This window comes from Schistocerca gregaria, chromosome 4 (genome assembly GCF_023897955.1).
Source record: "Schistocerca gregaria isolate iqSchGreg1 chromosome 4, iqSchGreg1.2, whole genome shotgun sequence".
NCBI classification, from domain to species: domain Eukaryota; kingdom Metazoa; phylum Arthropoda; class Insecta; order Orthoptera; family Acrididae; genus Schistocerca; species Schistocerca gregaria.
In genome coordinates this window covers 166,995,778-167,019,810 of record NC_064923.1, presented here as the reverse complement: position 1 = coordinate 167,019,810, position 24,033 = coordinate 166,995,778, and the positions used below count along the sequence as shown (strand labels likewise).

Sequence of the window (24,033 nt, the reverse complement as noted above, 5' to 3'; positions counted from 1 at the left end):
GAAACGCAATATTATGAAGGAACACAATTCTCAAATGTATATATTGCAGTGATATTTTCTATGAAACTGCATTAAAACTCATTATAACAGTTTCACACAACATCAATTTAATTTTGATTTGTTTCTAAGTTCTCTGTCTTAAAATAGACACAAAATTCTCTAGAACATGCTTTAATATATTTTGAATATGAGGGGTATCAGTCCTTCTCTCGTGTTTGATATGGGTTTAGCACATACATTTCTAATTTAATCTACTGAAATAAAGCTAATAATTACAATATAAATATAGTAATAGTACAGAACTGATGGAAATGAAAAGATGTTCCGATGTGATATTTTTAAGTACATTTATAATATCATTACATCTTAAACATTAGTTACAACAATAGCAGTACTACTCTGGCAACAGTAATAGTAATCGTAATAATGACAAAGGTGACTGTACAATGTACGAGATGTATTTATGGATGTGTGTAGTAATATACTATGACGCAACAGGTTGCATGAGACCGAGTTCTAATGATATAGGATCGTAGATATAAAGATTTCGAGAAAGTGTGCATAGCTACAAAGTGGTAAGGTTAGGAAAAAGAATCAAAGGCCTACTTTGTAATCATAAAAGATTGTTTGGTTCCGAATTCGAGCAACAAATTGATACTGTATTACAATCGTTTCAATTTCTTGTGCAAACCAGTTGATAGTTACATACTGTCAATCTTGTTCGGAAAAACAAAAATAATAAATGTTTTATACTATTTCTTAGCACCAATTTCGTATATCCTAATTCATACACGCTTCTATTATCTACAATAATTACAAACATTTCCCTATGTCCGAAAATAACGAGATTGAGAATGCAATTAAAATAAAGGCTCCTGTTGCAATAGTATCGACACGTAGGTCACATTGCTCCATAGCTGCCTCAACTTTCGAGTGGGGCTTTATCTTAACGCCAATGTACCACACCATATCTGCTTCAGTGGTGCTGTGGCAACTAATGATGGAACTCGCCACATTGCCGCAACTCTAGGATGCTGTTTGGTTTGCACTTTCGGCAGTAGAATTCTGTGTTACACTGAGCTGAACAATTGCCACTAGATAGGAAACAACAGCAGCCAACATTGATGAAATATTACTGAGATCGATGACGAAAAGCCCACAGGCGGTGATGCACGGACGACGATGCAGCAGCTGCTGCGAGAACAGCTGCAGCTGTCGCCGCAGTTCAGCGTCCTTTGGAGTTTTACGTGATGGTGGCAGCTGAGCCTTGAGTACCAAGTCTGCAGAACGGCGAGATGCACTGGTGAGGGCGCTGCATGACCACGTCACCGCAAGAATTGCTGCGGAATGTAGAACGGTGTAGAAAATAGCCATCGTCGCTAGTCCTTCCATATTCTTGAGGACAGATCCCTGTCGAAATAAGTCTCGTCAGTTGCTCGTCGTCTTAATTATTATTGGGTATATAACATTAAATGTTACATAACTTGGCTCATAGTGAAAGCCTCCTCTCTCAGAAACGCAAATTTTACAGGAGGCGAAATAAACTTATTTTCCATTACGAGTGTTTCATTCTGTATGACCTAATCTGTATACTTGGTTTTCATGTCTAATTGTAGCATTTTATGGGTAAAAGTACTAGGGATATTGATTAACATCTTAAAGATGAAGAGGGGAGTACATACTCAGTAGTGATAAATGTATGCTTTGTCTTCTGAAAATTGCTGCAAATCATTAGAACACATACAGAAAACTTACCATGTTAAATATGGTTTTCTCACTTAAAAATGGTTAAATGGCTCTGAGCACTATGGGACTTAACATCTGAGGTCATCAGTCCCCTAGAACAGAACTACTTAAACCTAACTAACCTAAGGAAATCACACACATCCATGCCCGAGGCAGGATTTAAACCTGCGACCTTAGCGGTCGCGCGGTTCCAGACTGAAGCCCTAGAACCGCTCGACCACACAGGCCAGCTTTCTCACTTAACATGGCTGCCTTTGGGTGAATGCGATTTTATTTTTTCCTCACTAGAGCGCAGCACGTTGGCACGTTAACATTGGGATAAGAGCTTCTCTACCAAATAATGCAAAAAATATATATTTTTTACAGTTTTTACGATATGAGATTTTAATTCTAGGATGACAAGTGATTTACTCACTTAAATTAGTACCACAAATTAAATATAAGAGTGAAACATAACATAATGAATGTAAATATTTTGAAACACATACATCTACATTGATTCTCTGCATATCACATTTAAGCGCCTGGCAGAAGGTTTATCGAACTCCCTTCACAATTCTTTATTATTCCAATCTCGTATAGAGCGAGGAAAGAACAACCACCTATATCTTTCCATACGAGCCCTGCTTTCTCTTATTTTATCGTAGTGATCGTTTCTCCCTATTTATGTGGGTGTCAACAAAATATTTTCGCATTCGGAGGAGAGAGATGGTTGTTGGAATTTTGTGACAAGTTTCCTTCGCAACGAGAAACGCCTTTCTTTTAATGATGTACAGCCCTAATCCTCTACCATTTCAGCGACATTCACTCGCATATTTCTCTATTATACAACACGTTCTGCCCTTCTTTGAACTTTTTCGATGTACTCCGTCAGTCCTATCTGGTAACGATCCCACACCGTGCAACAGTATTTAAAAGAGGACGGAAAAGCGTAGTTTAGGCAGTCTCCTTAGTACATCTGTTACATTTTCTAAGTGTCCTGCCAATAAAAAAACATCTTAGGGTAGCCTCCCCCCACAACATTTTCTGTGTGCTACTTCCAGTTTAAGTTGTTCGTAATTGTAATTCCTAGGCATTTAGCTAAATTTAAGGCCTTTATATTTCACTGATTTATCGTGTAACCGAAGTTCCACGGATTCCTTGTAGCACTCCAGTGAATGTTTTGTGTCACCGCCAGGCACAACACTTGCTAGGTGTTAGCCTTTAAATCGGCCGCGGTCAGGTAGTATACGTCGGACCCGCGTGTCGCCACTATCAGTGACTGCAGACCGAGCGCCGCCACACGGCAGGTCTAGAGAGACTTCCTAGCTCTTGCCCCAGTTGTATAACCGACTTTCCTAGCGATGGTTCACTGACATAATACGCTCTCATTTGCCGAGATGATAGTTAGCATAGTCTTCAGCTACGTTATTTGCTACGACCTAGCAATTCGCCATATTCAGATACTATTGATATTGTAAGTCATGTATCGTCAAGAGCGACGTTCACCATTAAAGGATTAAAGTTAAGTATTCCACCAGCTACGTCCGTTTTTCTAAATTCTAATTCCCTGGTCCTGTTCCAGACCTTACGCCAGCCTGCGTGAGCTAAAACGCGTGCCTTTCGGCCTCCTCTAGTAACACGGTGCTGGCTCTCCTGCCAACCACAACAGAATGATCTCACACTTTTAATTATTTAGGGTCAACTGCCCACTTTCGCACCATACAGATTTCTTTTCTACATCGTTTTGCAGTTTGTTTTGATCTTCTGATGACTTTATTGGTCGATAAACGACAGCGTCATCTGCAAACAACCTCAGACGGGTCCTCAGATTGTCTCCCAAATGGTTTCTGCATATAAGGAACAGCAAATGGCCTATAACACTACCTTGAGGAACGCCATAACTCATTTCTGTTTTACTCGATGACTTTCCGTCAATTGCTACGACCTGTAACCTCTCTCACAGGAAGTTACAAATCCAGTCACATAACTGAGACGATATTCGCTAAGCACGCTATTTTACTATAAGCCGTATGTGTGGTGTAGTGTCAAGAAATATGGAATTTATCGGAAATCCCTTCTCAACAGCAGTCAGCACTTCATGCGAATAAAGAGACAGTTGTGTTTCAGAAGAAAGATGTTTTCTAAACCCATATTAACTGTGTATCAATAGACCGTTTCCTTCTAGGTAATTCATATTATTCGAACGCAATATATGTTCCAGAATGCTGCTGCATATCAACGTTAATGATATGGGCCTACAATTCTGTGGATTACTCCTCCTACCTTTCTTGAATATTGGTGTGACCAGTGCAACTCCAGTCTTTGGGTACGTATCTTTCGCCGAGGGAACGGTTTTATATGACTGACAAGTGTGGAGTTAATGCATCAGAAAACTCTATAACGTACCTAATTGGTATACAGTCTGGACCAGAAGACTTGCTTTTATTAAGTGATTTAAGCTGCTCAACTACTCTGAAGATATTTATTTCTGCGTCACTCATGTTGGCTGCTTTTCTTGATTCAAATTTTGGAATATTTACTACGTCTTCTTTGGTGTAGGCATTTCGGACGACTGTGTTCAATAACTCTTCTTTGGCACCGCTGGCTCCGATAGTATCTCCATTGCTTGCTCCTTTAATTTTTTAAATTGGAGTAATCCTGTTATCTGGGAATTACTCTTTTACCTTACCTGAATATCTACTGAGCAGACCATAAAACATTTATGAGACTATTTTATGCCTTAACTGCAATGCAGTAATTCATATAAATAAATCAGGAGAATTACACAAAAACATTGAGAAAAGAGAAAGAATTTCATATTCTGTAGCACCATCACAAAACCATAGCAGAAGAAAATGTATCGCCTTGGATAGTACATCTTGTTCACTACCGCTATTATCCCACTGGTCATAATTGAGACAAGACAGTTGAATTAAAAAGCCAATATAACCACTGTGAAGCAATGTGTTGGTTCTACTTTATGTTTTTCATATATGCTTCCTTATGCAGAAGTAATACAGAAATCTCTACCATTTGCGAAGATACTATGCTTATTTGCAACTATAACGTCAGGTAATTAATTTTATTAGTCATTGTTCATTTTGCAGTGAATCTGAAATAATTTGGCTGTTTTTTACTCTGACACTTGTTTACTTCCTGTCTAGTGATCTGGGATGCGTTCTGGCTTTTTCTGCAGGGCTTATTTCTTACAATCCCTGGTATTCATGATTGGTTTAAACATATATGAGGACATAAGCTATCTTCTAATTTTGTACAAAAGCAACTAAAGAAATAAATTTCTTCGGGACGAAAGGTTGTTTATTATATCACAACAGCCACCTTTGAAATTTCCACGTTTATGTATACATTTTAACCAGTTTTCCCTCTGATTTTCCCTCTACATCCTTATCTATATTGAGAAAGAGTGTGGTCTAGGAAACTCGGTAGTGTACTTCATGTGGTTTCTTACTGCTCCATTCGCAAATGGAGAAAAAATTAGGTAACTGCTTAAAACAAACTCAGTGGATGTGGTAAGTAGCTGGTTTCTCTCTTAAACAAAATACAGGCAGATTTATTGGTACAGCAGGTTAAAGACAGCCACATAATGAATGGTGGACAGCTAAAATAACTTTAATTCAAATCCATTCTGAAGATCTCGCTGCAGGAAACACAATAAATGAGAATGTAACAAATAAAAATCATAATGATAGCATAGAGAGCTTAGCCAAAACTGATAGCCATTTTTGGTGAATGTCGATGTGCCTATGTGAGAGTTTAAAGAATATATTGCATTTTAAGTGTCTGGTGTAAAGGGTACATGGGTCAATGAAGATCATTCTAAATAAGAAAAAGTAGAATGTTTTTTTATTTAGAAAATATCGCACCTAACATTTTTAACAGTGATGCCCAGAGACTGGTAATACACAATTTTGTATTAGGAGTGGGTTTGGTGGGAAATGTAGAAGCAATAATTGACAGTAAACAATAATCATTAACCTGGTAATGCGCAATTTTGGATTAGAAATGGATTTGGTGGAATACGTAGAAGCAATAATTGATAGTAAACAATAATCTTTATCCTTAAGTTGTCATCCAAATTATTCCCTAGAGTAAGTAACTATTTATTCTTTTAAACTGAAATTAATTCCTAACATCTGTAATTCACGATTTTCGTTAAATACGATCGTTTTCGAAACTCTGATGTCTTCACCGTTGCGGAAGTTCTGCGACAATAATACTGGATTGTGGTACATGTCCTATGTTGCCAAGAATGAAGTATTCGCTGCTGTTGTAGCACCTTAGGATCAAGCTCAGGCCTTCGTCAGTAGTACTTGTGACTGCTTGAGTGAAGAAAAATACCTGAGTGAAATACCTAAGACATTGTTCCTGACATTAACTACTGTATGTCACATTACATATTACGACATATGTTAAATTCTTTAGGATTACCAGTTTTGTACAAAGAGATTCACATAATACTTGCCGTTGTTTTACCTTTTTTACAGCCATGCATATCACACACAACACATTGCAAGGTAGCGTGGTCAGTATATTTAAATTTTTATTGTGGTACAGTCTATGCTCTATGTGTTTAATGTTAGAATTTTCATCCTCTCTCAAAGTTATCATATTAATTTTTTTCATATTGACCTATTTAAATCTGTAATAGCTCCAGTAAACGAGGAACGGTCTTCCCTGGGACTTTGGCGTTGTCCCAAAGAACCATCACATAATAGTCAGATACAAGAAGGGTACAGATCGACAACTGAAATCCATAGCTACACATCTCTCAGTTGTCATCTGTCAGTTGACTATTACTTTGGAATAGTTACTTTGTCTGTAATAATAGCACTCATAATTGAACGTTATGGTCTACTATTGCTACCATTCTTAGTTTCGTATTATTTGCAAAGATTTAGCCCAGTTCCTTTTTTTCCATTACATGTGTTGAAAATTTTCAAACGCTTCCGTAAACTTAGTAAGTTCGACTAGTTTACTTGTGTAACTGACAGGTACCAAAATAGGTCAATTGTGGAAAGAAGTTTGTTCTTGACACGTAATCAATAATTTGGGTGTTACATAACACTGGATGTCAGCCTTACCTGGAATTTTAGTATCATCGACACTGAGAAATTGAGGCTGGTGATACAATGAACGAGGTTTGTGGCCAGACAGGTGAGTATTGGAAGTCCATAAGTGGAGTTTATCAGCGCCACGATGTCGCAAAGTTTGTCATATGCCTCTTGCAGTATTCGAACTTCTTCCGCCTCACCTGCACACTATTAAAAAGAAAATGAGTACTACTTCATATTTGCAGATTGTTCAACTGACTTCCCTAATACTTATTACTACGCATTAGTAGCGGTTTGTTGTATTACTTTAGTCTGGACTTAACACTGTTCCTTAAGAGTTTTAGTTCAGACACACTGCCATTTACAAATGGCCACTTATATATGGATGTCATGGCTAACAATGAAATATTAAATATCCAAAACAGTTTAGATATATTTATTGTTAGTACTTAAAGACCATCGTTATGCTTCATTTTGTGATAAACTTTTTCTCACATTTTTACTGATAGATGGTAAATACCAGGTGGTATAGAGGTGATTTTCAAAATACTTTACTAATATTTCTCTTGGCCGTAGAGAAACTAGCACTGGAAAGATAGTAGAAAATCTACCAGGAAACCAAACTTTCAGGAACATTGTGTTACATACTCTCCTGGAAACTGAAATAAGAACACCGTGAAATCATTGTCCCAGGAAGGGGACACTTTATTGACACATTCCTGGGGTCAGATACATCACATGATCACACTGACAGAACCACAGGCACATAGACACAGGCAACAGAGCATGCACAATGTCGGCACTAGTACAGTGTATATCCACCTTTCGTAGCAATGCAGGCTGCTATTCTCCCATGGAGACGATCGTAGAGATGCTGGATGTAGTGCTGTGGAACGGCTTGCCATGCCATTTCCACCTGGCGCCTCAGTTGGACCATCGTTCGTGCTGGACGTGCAGACCGCGTGAGACGACGCTTCATCCAGTCCCAAACATGCTCAATGGGGGACAGATCCGGAGATCTTGCTGGCCAGGGTAGTTGATTTACACCTTCTAGAGCACTATTCACTGTCCCTCGGCGATCACCTGAGGTGTACGGCCAGTGTAGGAGATCGCTCCCCACTACATGATGCCGGGTGTTGGCCCTGTGTGCCTCGGTCGTACGCAGTCCTGATTGTGGCGCTCACCTGCACGACGCCAAACACGCATACGACCATCATTGGCACCAAGGCAGGACCGACTCTCATCGCTGAAGACGACACGTCTCCATTCGTCCCTCCATTCACGCCTGTCGCGACACCACTGGAGGCGGGCTGCACGATGTTGGGGCGTGAGGGGAAGACGGCCTAACGGTGTGCGGGACCGTAGCCCAGCTTCATGGAGACGGTTGCGAATGGTCCTCGCCGATACCCCTGGAGCAACAGTGTCCCTAATTTTCTGGGAAGTGGCGGTGCGGTCCCCTACGGCACTGCGTAGGATCCTACGGTCTTGGCGTGCATTCGTGCGTCGCTGCGGTCCGGTCCCAGGTCGACGGGCGCGTGCACCTTCCGCCGACCACTGGCGACAACATCGATGTACTGTGGAGACCTCACGCCCCACGTGTTGAGCAATTCGGCGGTACGTCCACCCGGCCTCCCGCATGCCCACTAGACGCCCTCGCTCAAAGTCCGTCAACTGCACATATGGTTCACGTTCACGCTGTCGAGGCATGCTACCAGTGTTAAAGACTGCGATGGAGCTCCGTATGCCACGGCAAACTGGCTGACACTGACGGTGGCGGTGCACAAATGCTGCGCAGCTAGCGCCATTCGACGGCCAACACCGCGGTTCCTGGTGTGTCCGCTGTGCCGTGCGTGTGATCATTGCTTGTACAGCCCTCTCGCAGTGTCCGGAGCAAGTATGGGGAGTCTGACACACCGGTGTCAATGTGTTCTTTTTTCCATTTCCAGGTGTGTATATGCTGAGATAGGCCCATACTGTAATATATTACATAAAATACACAGGTGGTAGTTAACTGTGACACATAAACACATATTTATGTAAATTGTGGGAATATGTATAAACTGAGGGAAAGTTTCCGGCACACAAATACACATTCAGAAATGGCATGAGACTCATCGAACCATTCCAGCAAAATAACCTAAAGATTATGTCAACATCCCTTAGGAAATCTCGATGAAAACAGAAAACATTGAGGTCACCTATACAAGAGAAGAGAGAATTCCAAATAAACCATATAGCGATATCCTACGCAGCCAATAAGAGGATCCATGACGTTCAAGCACGCAGCCCAGAAGAAGATCCATGACGTTCAAGCACGCAGAGATATCAATATTGTTTCAGACTAGTATCTAATTCGAATGAAGATAAAATTTACACCGAAGAATATCCATCAGAAATCAATGCACATAGAAACTTCAAACAGGAATGGGAAAAGCAGCAAGCTAACCCACGGGAAGAATACCACAGAAAGATCATATAAAAAGCAAAAGAACAAGTATCACAGAAAAAGAAGACTAAAAACCCTTGGTGGGTCTCCGACTGTGAAAATGCACTAGAAATACACAAACAAGCTCTTCAGGACTACAGTATTAAAAAAATCTCCAAAAAGCCTATGTCGTTTCTAAGAATCAAGAAAACTGGCTGCAAAACTTACTAAGCAAAAGAAACGAAACATGAAGGAGCAAGTGGATGCTATATAGGTAAATTTCTGCAATCACGACAAGAGAGAATTCTACAGGACCTTCTAAAGAAAGATCTGGGGTACACACCTCAAAATTAGTTCTTCAGGAAACCAGATATAAAAGTAGCGCTAACTAACCAAGAGAATTGTCAAGAAGTGGCACGTTATTTCTCCGACCTCCTTAACTGCCCTGAACCTGTAACAAGATTTCCAGTGCCGAGCTCCACCTCCACCCAACCGGAATCACTCGCACCAATAAATGAAGATATCAATAAACACACTTAAACTAAAAGACAACAGTACATCTGGTGAAGACAGTATCATTGCATATTTACTAAAGAACCTTGGACCGAAGTGACTACAGCAGCTTTCGCAAATAATCCCTACCATCTGTCGATCAGAAAAAGTCCCTAAAGACAGGCAATGTGCACATATCCATCCACGGCACAAGAAAGGCGTTAGGCTGAATGTGAAAAACTACAGAGGACTCTCCCTGCTGTAAGCACCTACTACATTTTCTCACCATTATTACTCCAGAGAACACCTGAACAAAATTGGTGAATACCAGGCAGGCTTTCGCCCCCATCGTTCATGCACAGAACATATCAATCTGAAATCAATTCTAAAATATGAGGCCATCAGGAATGGGCCAATCATTTGCACCTTTCTGGATTTCAAGAATGTGTTTGATTCTGCTGACTGACAATCCTTGTTCATTCCCTTAGAAGAACAGGACTCCACCCAAAAACACTACGATTAATCAGACAGACATTAGATGATACAACATGGAAAGTTAAATTCATGTGTGAAATCTCTGCAGTGCGGCAAGGTGACGCATTATCCCCGCTATTTTTCAACCTAGTCCTGGACAAAATAATGAGGGAATGGAGAAAAAAACCGGAAAACTCAAGGAGACTGGGAACCAACACTACTACGAAGATGCCAGGATGAAATGAAACATCAAAGGTAGCTTTCGCAGACGACCTGACCTTAATACCAGACAACGAAGCAACAGACACCAAACAAATAGAGTTAGTAAAAGAATGTGAAGAAGAAGTAGGGCTGCAAACCTCTTTCGAGAAGTCTTAATTTTTCTGCTCAAAACTAAACACAAAGAGTAGCCACAAAATACGCTAAAATAAACAGAGTTGTACACTTCAAGTATCTAGGTGAAATCCTTGAACGTACAGGAGGAGGAAAGATCGCACACAAGACTCGACCACAAAAAATGAATAGAGCATTCGGCAAGACACAGCACATAAATAATTTAAAAAAAAGCGTATCCATTCACACAGTAGAAAGACACTACAAGACAGTAACCAAGTATATAAATAAATCAAAATAACACACACACACACACACACACACACACACACATATATATATATATATATATATATATATATATATATATATATATGAGGACGGGCGAATTTCTTTGTGAGTATATTTAACCACAAGTGTTTGAGGATACCCAGACTGACAGAAAAAGAGTATTCGTGCAACCCTACAATAAAAGGAAGAACATGCACATAGATATGGCGTTCGGAATTCCTCGTTAGATTTCTCCCAGTTATTATCTTATGAATTAGCTTTAAGGGGTAGTTAGACGCTGATTGCAAAAATGGGAGCTTTTGATTTTAACCTACCGTCTACTGGTAGGCAATTGTTGTTGTTAGCATATGCAGACACGAGAAGTATTACACCACTTGTCCTTAACATAAATTAGTGGGAGATAGGAAACCTAATTTTACTAATCTGAAAACGTTTCATTTAGATAACTCCTTTATATCTATGGATGGAAACTTTATTAAGGACTGGTAGCACGTGCGGAGTATTTGACAAGTGAGTTTCGTTTAATTCACTCATCTTGAGTCGTAAATGTCGAGCTGTAATAATTACTTGGGAGAAGTGAACCTCTTAGGCAATACCGCTTGTAAACAATTTTATTGTCGATTACCGGTTCCAGTAAACATGATTACCACTTCAGAATTGTGAATGTATTCGTACAACGTAAACTGATACGGAGAAAAAATTAAGTGTAGCAGCAGGCACAATGCAATAGCAACAGTACTACAACATACCTCGATAAAAGATTATTACATTTCTCATGTACTAGTTGTACAAGTACCCTACTCGTCCCAAAACATTGAAAGTTATGTGAGGGACGAGAGGAACGACGCATCGGCAGTCAAGGCTAAAAGCACAACGTAAAGAATAGCTCGCCGAATGCTCGTGTCCCACACCACACTCTAGTGTGCACTTCGCTGCAGCAGGGCACTACTAGATATTGGCCGGCACTGGTCGGAAAATTAACAGTTGGGACCAAATAGTGTCGCGAGCGTATTTACGTACTTCTTACTTACAATTATTTACCCTGTTTCATTACTGCACAATTCCAGTTATGAGTCGATATAAGATTCCTAAAAGCTTTGTTTTAAGTAATTGTAAAATAGTTATTGAAAGACACGCTAAAAATAATATTATTACTTTCTCTTGCACAAGAGCGCCATTATAGCAGCTGATTTAAAACTTGGTGCAATTTCCAAAAACTGAAATACAAGAAATTGGTGCGTGACAACATTTTGTAAGCTGTAAGAGGCTGCAGTCGTTATTGTAAGATTATTGAAATTATAAGAACGTGAAGAAGTAGAGTTGCAACATGGGACTCCGCTGCGTCATGTGGATAGCAATCGCCGCTGCGGATGACAACCTAAGTAATTACCACGTATGCGAACTATGAAAGAAATACAGTGATAGTGGATACCACTCTTAACTTCTCTAGAGCTCAAGAAAAAAATTGACTCTCGTTATCGTCGACTTAGTTCTAAGAATTTAATTAGATACTCCATGTGGTCTCGCGGTTCTAGGCGCTCAGTCCGGAACCGCGCGACTGCTACGGTCGCAGGTTTGAATCCTGCCTCGGGCATGGATGTGTATGATGTCCTTAGGTTAGTTAGGTTTAATTAGTTCTAAGTTCTAGGTGACTGATGACCACAGATGTTAAGTCGCATAGTGCTCAGAGCCATTTGAGCCAGATACTCCATGAATTGTATGCTGTTCTGACATTAATGTTATGTGGAATGGGTCTCTTGACATTCTGTGTATTGCTAGTTAAGTTATGCAGGTGTAGCACCATCTCACGCAGTTGTTGAAAATAAACGAATGCATTAATGGCTACATTTTGGTGACGCTATTCATATCTGTAGGTGCAGCGAAAATTACACAGAGGTGGCAAAAATTCTGAGACACCTCTTAATATAGTGTCGTAGTCCCTTTTGACCGCCATAGCCCAGCAAATCAATGTGGCGTGAACTCAACATGTCGTAGGAAGTCACGTTCACAAATACGGAGCCGTGCTGCATATATAGGACCATTATTGCGAAAGTGTTACCCGTGCAATATTTTTTGCGCGGTCTAGCCTCTCGATTAAGTCCTATAAACGTTCGATGTGTGGCCAGATCATTTGCTCAAACTGTCCAGAATGGTCTTCGAACCAGTCTCGAACAATTGTGGGTCGGTAACACGACGCACAGTCATCCATAAAAATTCCATCTTTGTTTTGAAACATGAAGTCCACCAACGGCTCCAAATGGTCTCAAAGAATCCTAACATCCAGAGGACTCAGTGCATTGCAAGTATATACAGCACACGCCATTGCGAAACCTCCACAAGCTTGCACATTGCCTTGTTGACATTTGGCTCTGAGCACTATAGGACATAACGTCTTACGTCACACAGTCCCCTAGAACTTAGAACTACTTAAACATAACTAACCTAAGGACATCACACACATCCGTGCCCGAGGCTGGATTCGAACCTGCGACCGTAGCGGTCGCGCGGTTCCTGACTGTAGCGCCTAGAACCGCTCGGCCACTCCGGGCGGCTGACAGCTTGGTGTCATGGCTTCGTGAGGTCTGCGCCACACTCCGACGCTACCATCAGCTCTTACTAACTGCAGACGGGACTCATTCGACTATGCAACAGTTTTCCAGTTGTCTAGGCACCAGCCGATGGTCCCAGAGAGGCGCTGCAGGCCATGTCGTGAAGTTAGCAAAGGCACTCGCGTCGGTCATCTGGTGCCATAGCTCTGTCACGGAAAATTTCGCCACAATAACCTAACAAATAGGATCGTCGTAAGTCGCTCATTAATTTCTGCAGTTATTTCAGGCAATGTTGCTTGTCTGTTACCGCTGACAACTCTAGGTAATCGTCGCTGTTCTCGGTCGTTAAGAGAAGGCTGTCGACCGCTGTGTTGTCCGTGATCACACTGTGGATCTCGGAATATTGAATATCTTAACGATATCGGGAATGGATGTCTCTTATGTCTAGCTTCAACCACCATTCCGGGTTCCGGGTCTGTTAATTCCCGTCCTGGGCCAATAAAAACGTCGGAAACATTTTCACATGAATCGCCTATCTACAGAAGACAGCTACGCCAATGTTCAAGAAATGTTCAAATGTGTGTGATATCTTATGGGACGTAACTGCTAAGGTCATCAGCTCCGCCAATGCAGTGCCCTTTTATATCTTGTGCACGAGGTACTGCAGCCATATGAATATTTGAATATCGGTTTACCATGACCTTTTCTCACCTCAGTGTGCAGTAGCTTTATTCAAAATTTTCATTTCCATGTTCTCTAGCAATAACTTTGTTGTAGTGTCAGTAGCCCTGAGTATCTCTACACGATACAGCTATCGGATGGAAAGAGATTTCTGTTTATAAATATGTGTGTATGTGTTGGAAGACTCACGCTTTTGCTGACGATATGATTGTCCCGATGCCGTCCTCCGATGATAATAACACATTGTGAACAGGCGAAGGACCGATGGGACGCAGTCGTCGCCATCCTCCGCTGCCACACTTTCAGAAGTCTCCTATTCACTATATGAAAGCGTCTCCTCAGCAACAGAACCAAGTTCGAAAACTGGGCAACAGTTATGGCAGTTACAATGTAGAACGGGAACACCATGACGTTTTGTAAGATAAATTGTTTTGCAGCATTTCTCCATAAGACTCCCTCAGCTACGAACCCGGCGAAGAGCCCGGAGAACACTCCCAGCTCTTGTATTATTAGCAGCCTAAATATTTTATTGTACTCTTCTTTCTTATTTGTCAGCACCACTCTGTCCATCTCGATACATTGGTTTAGAATGCGGGTCACATGTGTATGGGTGCAGAAACATATCTGTATGAGAGTAACGATAGCAGAAGAAGTCACCAGTAGTAGCTCAATAATATCAGCCATTTTGAATGTGGCTATCAGGGGCTGAGAATTCAGCCGTAGCAGCATAACCAAAGAGGTTAATATTACTTCTAAAGTAAGCACAAAAAAATAATACATCCTCTCATAACGACTAGTTGAGAACTTGTTTGACTGGTGGTCTACAGCGAAAGGTGCTAGACCAAACAGCTTGCTTACGTAGTAAAGCGGTTTCATCGCCCTGAAGAAATCGAGACTTAATGTCTCAGTATCCATCTTCGTTTAGTGGGTTGCAATACTCAGACTAGAATAAATATTTCTTTGAGTGACAAACAGGGAACAATGATCTGTAATTAGCTTCATGTGGCACAAACGTCCTTAGAATAAACAGAAAACGACCTGTGCAGCAGCGAAATGCTTGAGGCTCACTGAGCGTTCGAGACAAAATTACGTCTCCTTTATCGGTAGTCATCTAAATGAAAACAGAAACTTCAGCGTTTTAATCTGCCTAAGTGCAGAGTAAAATCCATTTCAGGAAAGTGCAAGGTCAAAGATTAATTCATTGCTTGCAAAGCAAAGGTATCGGCAACGTATCGGTTGTACACACAGCTCTCGTAGCAACCTGGTGTGCAACTTGGCCGTCATACACAGCGTAAAAATTGCAGAACACACAACGCCACTAAGCACAGGGAAATTCAGTCTACTTCAGCTGTCACGTCCTATTCCCAATAGTTATCACTTCTGTATTTTTAGTATATCAGACCTTCCATCTCTACTGCTGTATAAAGAAAAGTCGTCTTTTAACTTCGTTTCCAAATACCTCTGACATTTCTTGAGCAATATGTTTCAGATTATTACCTAATACTCTAGTAAAGGTTAAAATGTTCGTATAAACAAACACACACACACACACACACACACATATATATATATATATATATATATATATATATATATATATATATATATATAGTGAGAGAAAGAGAGTGAGAGAGAGAGGGAGGGGTGGAGGGGGGGGGGGGGAGAAATGTTTTCAGCAAAACCCTCGAAAAGTTCTTGACCGGTTTACTTCGAGTTTTCGACTCAAAAATTTAGACGTGAAGGTGTACTACGTAAGATTAGTCGTTCGTGTAAACAGCAAATAAACAGCAATTAAGACGGTAATAACACAGATGTAGGCTAAGTACTATTGCACTGAATGGGCTAAAACATTATTATTTATATTTAAATACTGGCGCTGGCAACAGGGGCGGCAAACGGCCTTGCAGTAGTGGTACCACCGCTTCCCGGCAGTTCACCGATGTTAAGAACTGCCGGGCTGGGCCAGCACTTGGATGGGCTCCCGTTTGCTGAGCGACGTTGGCAAGCACGGTGAACTCAGCTCCTCTGAGGCAAACTGAGCCGCTACTTGATTGAGAAGTAGTGGCTGAGTTCTCGTAAACTGACATAAGGCGGGAGAGCAGTGTGCCGACCACATGCTCCTCCATGTCCGTATCCAGTGACACCTGTGGGCTGAGGTTACCACGGCGACCGGTCGGTACCGTTGGGTCTTCCAGGGCCTATTTCGGACAGATTTCCTCAGTGGTGATTCTTCTGTAGAAGACATTCTTGTACCTGATGATACATCACAGTATCAAGCATCATATTTATTTATTGTTCCGTGGGACGAAATTAAGGAGAAGTCTCCATGGTCATGGAACACGTCAATACATGAAATTATAACACGATATTAGAAACAGATAAAATGAAATATAAAAAACATATTCAGGTGACAAGTAATTTTAAATAAAGAAAATCAACAACGTAACGCAGGGATTTGCTTAATTTTTTAGATCTTCCAGGAGCTCCTCAACAGAATAGAAGGAGTGAGCCATGAGGAAACTCTTCAGTTTAGACTTAAATAGAGTTTGGGCTACTGCTAAGATTTTTGAGTTCTTGTGGTAGCTTATTGAAAATGGATGCAGCATAATACTGCACTCCTTTCTGCACAAGAGTCAAGGAAGTGCATTCCACATGCAGATTGGATTTCTGCCTAGTATTAACTGAGCGAAAGATGCCAACTCTTGGGAATAGGCTAATATTGCAAACAACAAACGACATTAAAGAAAATATATACTGTGAGGGCAATGTCAGAATTCCCAGACTAATGAATAAGGGACGAGAGTGTGGATAGTGCACCAATAGATTCACGTACGAAAGTAGAAGTACTTAAGCTTATTTCATGGTACTACTCTAATATATTTAGCAGTATTGCTAACCTACTATTGTAAGGCAGAGCAGTTGCTATGCCGTCAGAAAATTTCATTAGACTTTTAGGACTTCATCTTGCTTGGTAAAAAAAATGCAGTATCCCGTAGCCAAGAATTCAGATGGGATAGATAATGGAATCATGGACCTTGCCGTTGGTGGGGAGGCTTGCGTGCCTCAGCGATACAGATAGCCGTACCGTAGGTGCAACCACAACGCAGGGGTATCTGTTGAGAGGCCAGGCAAACGTGTGGTTCCTGAAGAGGGGCAGCAGTCTTTTCAGTAGTTGCAAGGGCAACAGTCTGGATGATTGACTGATCTGGCCCTGTAACAATAACCAAAACGGCCTTGCTGTGTTGGTACTGCGAACGGCTGAAAGCAAGAGGAAACTACGGCCGTAATTTTTCCCGAGGGCATGCAGCTTTACTGTATGATTAAATGATGATGGCTTCCTCTTGGGTAAAATATTACGGAGATAAAATAGTCCCCCATTCGGACCTCCGTGCGGGGACTACTCAAGAGGATGTCGTTATCAGGAGAAAGAAAACTGGCGTTCTACGGATCGGAGCGTGGAATATCAGATCCCTTAATCGGGCAGATAGGTTAGAAAATTTAAAAAGTGAAATGGATAGGTTAAAGTTAGATATAGTGGGAATGAGTGAAGTTCGGTGGCAGGAGGAACAAGACTTCTGGTCAGGTGACTACAGGGTTATAAATACAAAATAAAGTAGGGGTAATGCAGGAGTAGGTTTAATAATGAATAGGAAAATACGAATGTGGGTAAGCTACTGCAAACAGCATAGTGAACGCATTATTGTGGCCAAGATAGATACGAGCCCACAGATACTTCAGTAGTACAAGTTTATATGCCAACAAGCTCTGCAGATGACGAAGTAATTGAAGAAATGTATGATGAAATAAAAGAAATTATTCAGATAGTGAAGGGAGAAGTAAATTTAATAGTCATGGTTGACTGGAATTCGAGTGTAGGAAAAGAGAGAGAAGGAAACGTAATAGGCGAATATGGATTGTGGCGAAGAAATGAAAGAGGAAGCCGCCTGGTAGAATTTTGCACAGAGCACAACTTAATCATAGCTAACACTTGGTCTAAGAACCATGATAGAAGGTTGTATAAATGAAAGAACCCTGGAGATACTAAAAGGTATCAGAGAGCTTATACAATTGTAAGACAGAGATTTAGAAACCAGGTTTTAAATTGTAAGACATTTCCAGGGGCAGATGAGGACTCTGACCACAATCTATTGGTTATGACCTGTAGATAAAAACTGAAGGAACTGCAAAAAGGTGGGAATTTAAGGAGATGGGACCTGGATAAACTGAAAGAACCAGTGATTGTACTGAGTTTCAGGGAGAGCATAACGGAACAATTGACAGGAATGGGAGAAAGAAATACAGTAGGAGAAGAATGGGTAGCTTTGAGGGATGAAGTAGTGAAGGAAGCAGAGGATCAAGTAGGTAAAAAGACTAGGGCTAGTAGATATCCTTGGGTAACAGAACAAATGTTGAATTTAATTGATGAAAGAAAAGATAAAAATGCAGTAAATGAAGCAAGAAAAAGGGAATACAAACGTCTCAAAAAGGAGATCGACAATAAGTGCTAAATTGCTAAGCAGGGACGGTTAGAGGACAAATGTAAGGATGTAGAGGCTTATCTCACTAAGGGTGAGATAGATACTGAGTACAGGAGAAGTAAAGAGACTTTTGGAGAAAATAGAACCACTTTTATGAATATAAAGAGCTCAGATGGAGACCCAGCTATAACCAAAGAAGGGAAAGCAGGAAGGTGGAAGGAGTATACAGAGGGTCTATGCAGGGGCAATATTCTTGAGGACAATATTATGGAAATGGAAGAAGATGTAGATGAGGATAAAATGGGAGATACGATACTGCGTGAAGAGTTTGACACAGCACTGAAAGACCTGAGTCGAAACAAGGCCCCGGGAGTAGACAACATTCCATTAGAACTACTGATGGCCTTGGGAGAGCCAGTCCTGACAAAACTCTACCATCTGGTGTGCAAGATGTATGAGACAGGCGACATACCCTCAGACTTCAAGAAGGATATAATAATTCCAATCACATAGAAAGCAGGTGTTGACAGATGTGAAAATTACCGAACGATCAGTTTAATAAGACACAGCTGCAAAATAATAACACGAATTCCTTACAGACGAATGGAAAAACTAGTAGAAGCCGACCTCGGGGAAGATCAGTTTGGATTCCGTAGAAATACTGGAACACGCGAGGCAATACTGACCCTACGACTTATCTTAGAAGAAAGATTAAGGATTGACAAACTTACGCTTCTAGCATTTGTAGACTTAGAGAAAGCTTTTGACAATGTTGACGGGAATAATCTCTTTCAAATTCTAAAGGTGGCAGGGGTAAAATACAGGGAGCGGAAGGCTATTTACAATTTGTACAGAAACCAGATGGCAGTTATAGGAGTCGAGGGACATGAAAGAGAAGCAGTGGTTTGGATGGGAGTAAGACTGGGTTGTAGCCTCTCCCAGATGTTATTCAATGTGTATATTGAGCAAGCAGTAAAGGAAACGAAAGAAAAGTTCGGAGTAGGTATTAAAATCCATGGAGAAATAAAAACTTAGGGGTTCACCGATGACATTGTAATTCTGTCAGTGAATGCAAAGGACTTGGAAGAGCAGTTGAATGGAATGGACAGTGTCTCGAAAGGAGGATATAAGATGAACATCGACAAAAGCAAAACGAGGACAATGGAGTGTAGTCGAATGAAGCGGGTGATGCTGCAGGAATTAGATTATGAAATGAGACACTTACAGTAGTAAATGAGTTCTGCTATTTGGGAGCAAAATAACTGATGATGGTAGAAGTAGAGAGGATATAAAATGTAGACTGGCAATGGCAAGGAAAGCGTTTCTGAAGAAGAGAAATTTGTGAACATCGAGTATAGATTTAAGTGTCAGGAAGTCATTTCTGTAAGTATTTGTATGGAGTGTAGCCATGTATGGAAGTGAAACAGGGACGATAAATAGTTTGGACAAGAAGAGAATAGAACGTTTCGAGATGTGGTGCTACAGAAGAATGCTCAAGATTAGATGGGTAGATCACATAACTAATGAGGAAGTATTGAATAGGATTGGGGAGAAGAGAAGTTTGTGGCACAACTTGACCAGAAGAAGGGATCGTTTGGTAGGACATGTTCTGAGGCATTAAGGGATCACCAATTTAGTATTGGAGGGCAGTGTGGAGGGTAAAAACCTTAGAAGGAGACTAAGAGATGAATACACTAAGCAGATCCAGAGGATGTAGGTTGCAGTAGGTACTGGGAGATGATGAAGCTTGCACAGGATAGAGTAGCATGGAGAGATGCATCAAACCAGTCTTAGGACTGAAGACCACAACAACTACAACAACAGATAATGGTGTTCATGGACAGTCAGCAAACAACCCTCATGAAACAGCCGAAAAGACTGTAAATAAAAGCACCGGCAAGTGATGTTATAGAAGTATAATAGGCCTGGATTCCTTAAATAGACATCGTGAAATGGTAATCTTTTTTTTCACGAAAGAACTCACAAATGTGGAGAGTGGAAATGGAGGGGAAACAATGGTAAAGAAGTTTATCAGAAGGGAAAAGCATACATTAATTCAAGCTGAAAAGAAGTCCAAGAAAATAGGATGTCTTCAGGTTGTGGAATAATTACAATGTGTAAGTGTAAAGATAAAATATCATTAGGTCAAAGACAGAAACTGTTTGAGACATTTTATGGCTTAGAATGGGCACGTAGGAAAATGATTATCTGATCAAGTAGATCATGAAAATGAATTTGTTACATACTGGAAGATAGTATTACGTTGAGGCTTGGTTGCGCATTAGAGCATACATTTATTGTAGAAAATCAGGTAATAAAAGTATGGAACACTATGTTTTTGTATACATATGTTATTACGATCAGTGGGTACATACAGTTCTATGGAAAACTAGTCCAGGAGATATAGCGAATGACAGCAAACATCGCAAGCACAATAAACATCAACGAACATTAGATGACATTTTCGGAGGCATAAGAAATCAATAGATTCATTTGATAAATAGAATCACATTACAGTAGGAAGTATAGATAACTTAGATACTTAGATAGCACCTCCAGTAGTAAAGAATGTTACATTCATAGGTGCCTACGAGAGGGTAAGGAAAATGCATCAGCTTGGATGCACCAAAAGGTATTCAATACAGAATATAATCTTTGATATTTCTAACCTAAAAAGTATACATGTGATGACAGTGAGGCCAACAAGAATGCTTAACGACCAAATCAATTTGGTTTAGAGAAAAAAATACAAAGACATCTCAAATAAAAGTATAGCTCGAGTAGAAATAGATACCCTCAAGGTGAGTGGGGAAACCGACAGTACATATCTGTGTGCTTGTTCTGATTTACAGTAGGTACTCAATAACGCACTTGCTCATTTACATAGGAAAGCTAAGTACCTACAGTCCGACTATGTACAACATAGGGATACGAAAGGAAAAGTGTTTCATGTGGCACGAGGAATCTGGACGCAGAGGGAACATAGACATAGCTACCTGCTTCCTTAAATTACTAAACCGGCAAAGTGAGAATGGCCAGAAAACGTTTCAATATCTTTCTGAAAATTGTAGTGATTGGAACTGAAACAGGGTTATTTTTTTTCATATTTCTGTACAGTGTGAGTACGCTACATGTTGATTCAATTACGCGTAAGTTCCTTGTAAAAAGGCATATCCAGAAAGAGGGCATAAATATGTGAATATTTGTATAAGACATCAATGGTACAATGTTAAGAAAAACGGAAAAAGATATGATGTACATAACATATCACAGAATCGTTCCTTTGATTTCAAAGGGGTTTCATCGACGGTCCGAAACTGCATTAAAACAGAAAACCGAGAAAAAAATAAGATGGTCTGATGTCAGGGTAATAACGCTGATGAACGAAGACCATGGATGGTGTCATTTAAACATGAATATGGCTCAGAATACAGTATGAAAGATTTATTGCGCATGTTTCGGGGCTTGTTAAGTTGTTTATATAATTACCATATGTTTTTTGTTAAATGTTATAGATACGTGACACCTGGTGGTCGCCAAAAGCTGTGTCCTGTCAATTCAGTGAGTTTGAAACGCCCAGCCGACTGCTTAATATCGACGTGTGGCAAACAGAACCACTAAGATGCAACTGCCCACTATGAACGCTTGCAGGCGACTGCTAAGAAGATACATTTATTATCAAAGAGAGGATTGGCGTGATATGTTTGTACGCAGAGACTGCTTCTTGACTTCTTCTTTGATAATTTTCCGAGTAGCGAGCTTCGAGGGAGATTATCTAAAGTCTATGATGAGGTCGGCTCAATCGTACGGTACGTGACTTAGTCTGCTACGGCGATAGAACTTAACTATTGTTGCAATCAATTCTAAGTTGATTCAGTTATTTTGAGAAAATTATTGGCTTGTGTAGAAAATGATTATATCGCCGATTCAGGAGAAGTGTAGACTCGCCAGATTTAGGAAAAGCTCCGATTGATTGAAGTGCGAGATTAGTTACTCCTATGTATGACTAATTATACAAAGTGTTGCTTAATATGGTAGGCGAACCGAGTTTCAATATTTTTGTGAGATTTTACGCTGGATAGTGTATGTGAAGAGACGTGTTCACGCCAAGTTGTTTAGTTATTTTGTCGATTGCGACTAAAGCATGCACTAAGAGATTGTAACATTGCGTTGTGTTATTGCTGTATGTACTTAAACGATGAGGAATAATGACTTAGCAATATATGGATGGGATTTATCATGTGACTTCTACGTGAGCTTCGTAATATAACATATTTCAGATATCTAGTTGAATGTTCTGAATGTGTTGTCTACATTAAAGAGAACGGTGGTCCTAGATGATGGTATTTATTGATAATCAATTAGAAGTTTACTGAGAATTTTATAGCTTTTCCTCTTATCCCTAAAAGACAAATCAAGAACCATTTATTAGAGAATGCGCTAAAGCTCTCTGAGAGAGATAATTGAGGGCTGGGTTTTGAGTTTTCAATATCAGTGGTTCGCCGAAGTCAACGTCTGAAGTAGTTGGCTTTGCTTGATTATTTAAAGTTCATATAATGGAAAAGTGGCGCTGACATTTAGATATTTTTAATTACATTTCCACTTGAGGGGGGGGGGGGGGGGGGTGTGGTGTTAGAATAGAGCACTTGCAAAGCAAAACACAGACTTGTACGTGTAACTAGTTGTATGTACGTATGTTTGCGGATCCAGCTGCAGCTACTGCTGAGTCTGGGTGCTGACGAATCCTCTCCTTGTGTCTCGGTCCTCCCACCATTTTTCTTCCTCCACTTGCTGCCAGGTCACACCTCTCCTTTCCACAGATATTCTCACTTCCTTTCTCCACCATGTTCTTGGGCGCTCTCTTGGTCTTATTCCATCCATCTTCAGTTCTTCCATAATTTTGGGAACTCTTTGCACATGCATCCTCTTAACATGCCCGTACCATCTCATTTTTTTTCTTTTATTTATTCTCTCATACTTCCTTGTATAAATTTTTTTCTAATATCTATATTCCTTACTCTGTCCATTCTTGTTTTTCCCTTAACTACTCTGAGAAATTTCATTTCCCCTGCTTGTAGTCTGTTCCAGTCCCTTTCTGTCATTGTCCATGTTTCTCCTCCATAGGTGATAAAAGGGATGTAATAACTCTTATACATAAAGAGTTTTGCTTTTTCTGAAACTTCCTTATTCCAAACGAGGTGTTTTATCGTTTGGTAGAAATTGCCTCTCTTTTGTAATTTCCTGTTAATTTTGTCGGTTATTATTCCATCACTAGATATTTCACTCCCTAAACAAATGAAACTGTCTACCACTGTGAGGGATTCTCCACTCAAAGTAATATTCCCGCGCATCCAGGTGTCTCTTCCAAATACCATTACTTCCCTCTTATCCTTATTTATTTTTAATCCATACCTTTTCATTGTTTCCCTCCACGCATCAAATTCTAACTTTACGTCCACCTCTTCATCACCCTGTATTACCATATCATCTGCAAAAATCATCTATACCTG

At 40.4% G+C, this 24,033-nt stretch overlaps 1 protein-coding gene across 1 annotated transcript; it reads right to left on the bottom strand.

The window, feature by feature from the left end:
• Positions 1-1,026: 1,026 nt before the first annotated feature.
• On the bottom strand, positions 1,027-14,615 carry LOC126267644 (gustatory receptor for sugar taste 43a-like). The gene is made up of 3 exons (XM_049972945.1): positions 14,511-14,615; positions 6,831-7,007; positions 1,027-1,410 (listed from the first exon to the last, which is right to left on the bottom strand). The coding sequence occupies exons 1-3, from the start codon at positions 14,613-14,615 to the stop codon at positions 1,027-1,029; spliced, it is 666 nt and encodes a 221-aa protein (XP_049828902.1).
• Between the last annotated feature and the right edge of the window lie 9,418 nt (positions 14,616-24,033).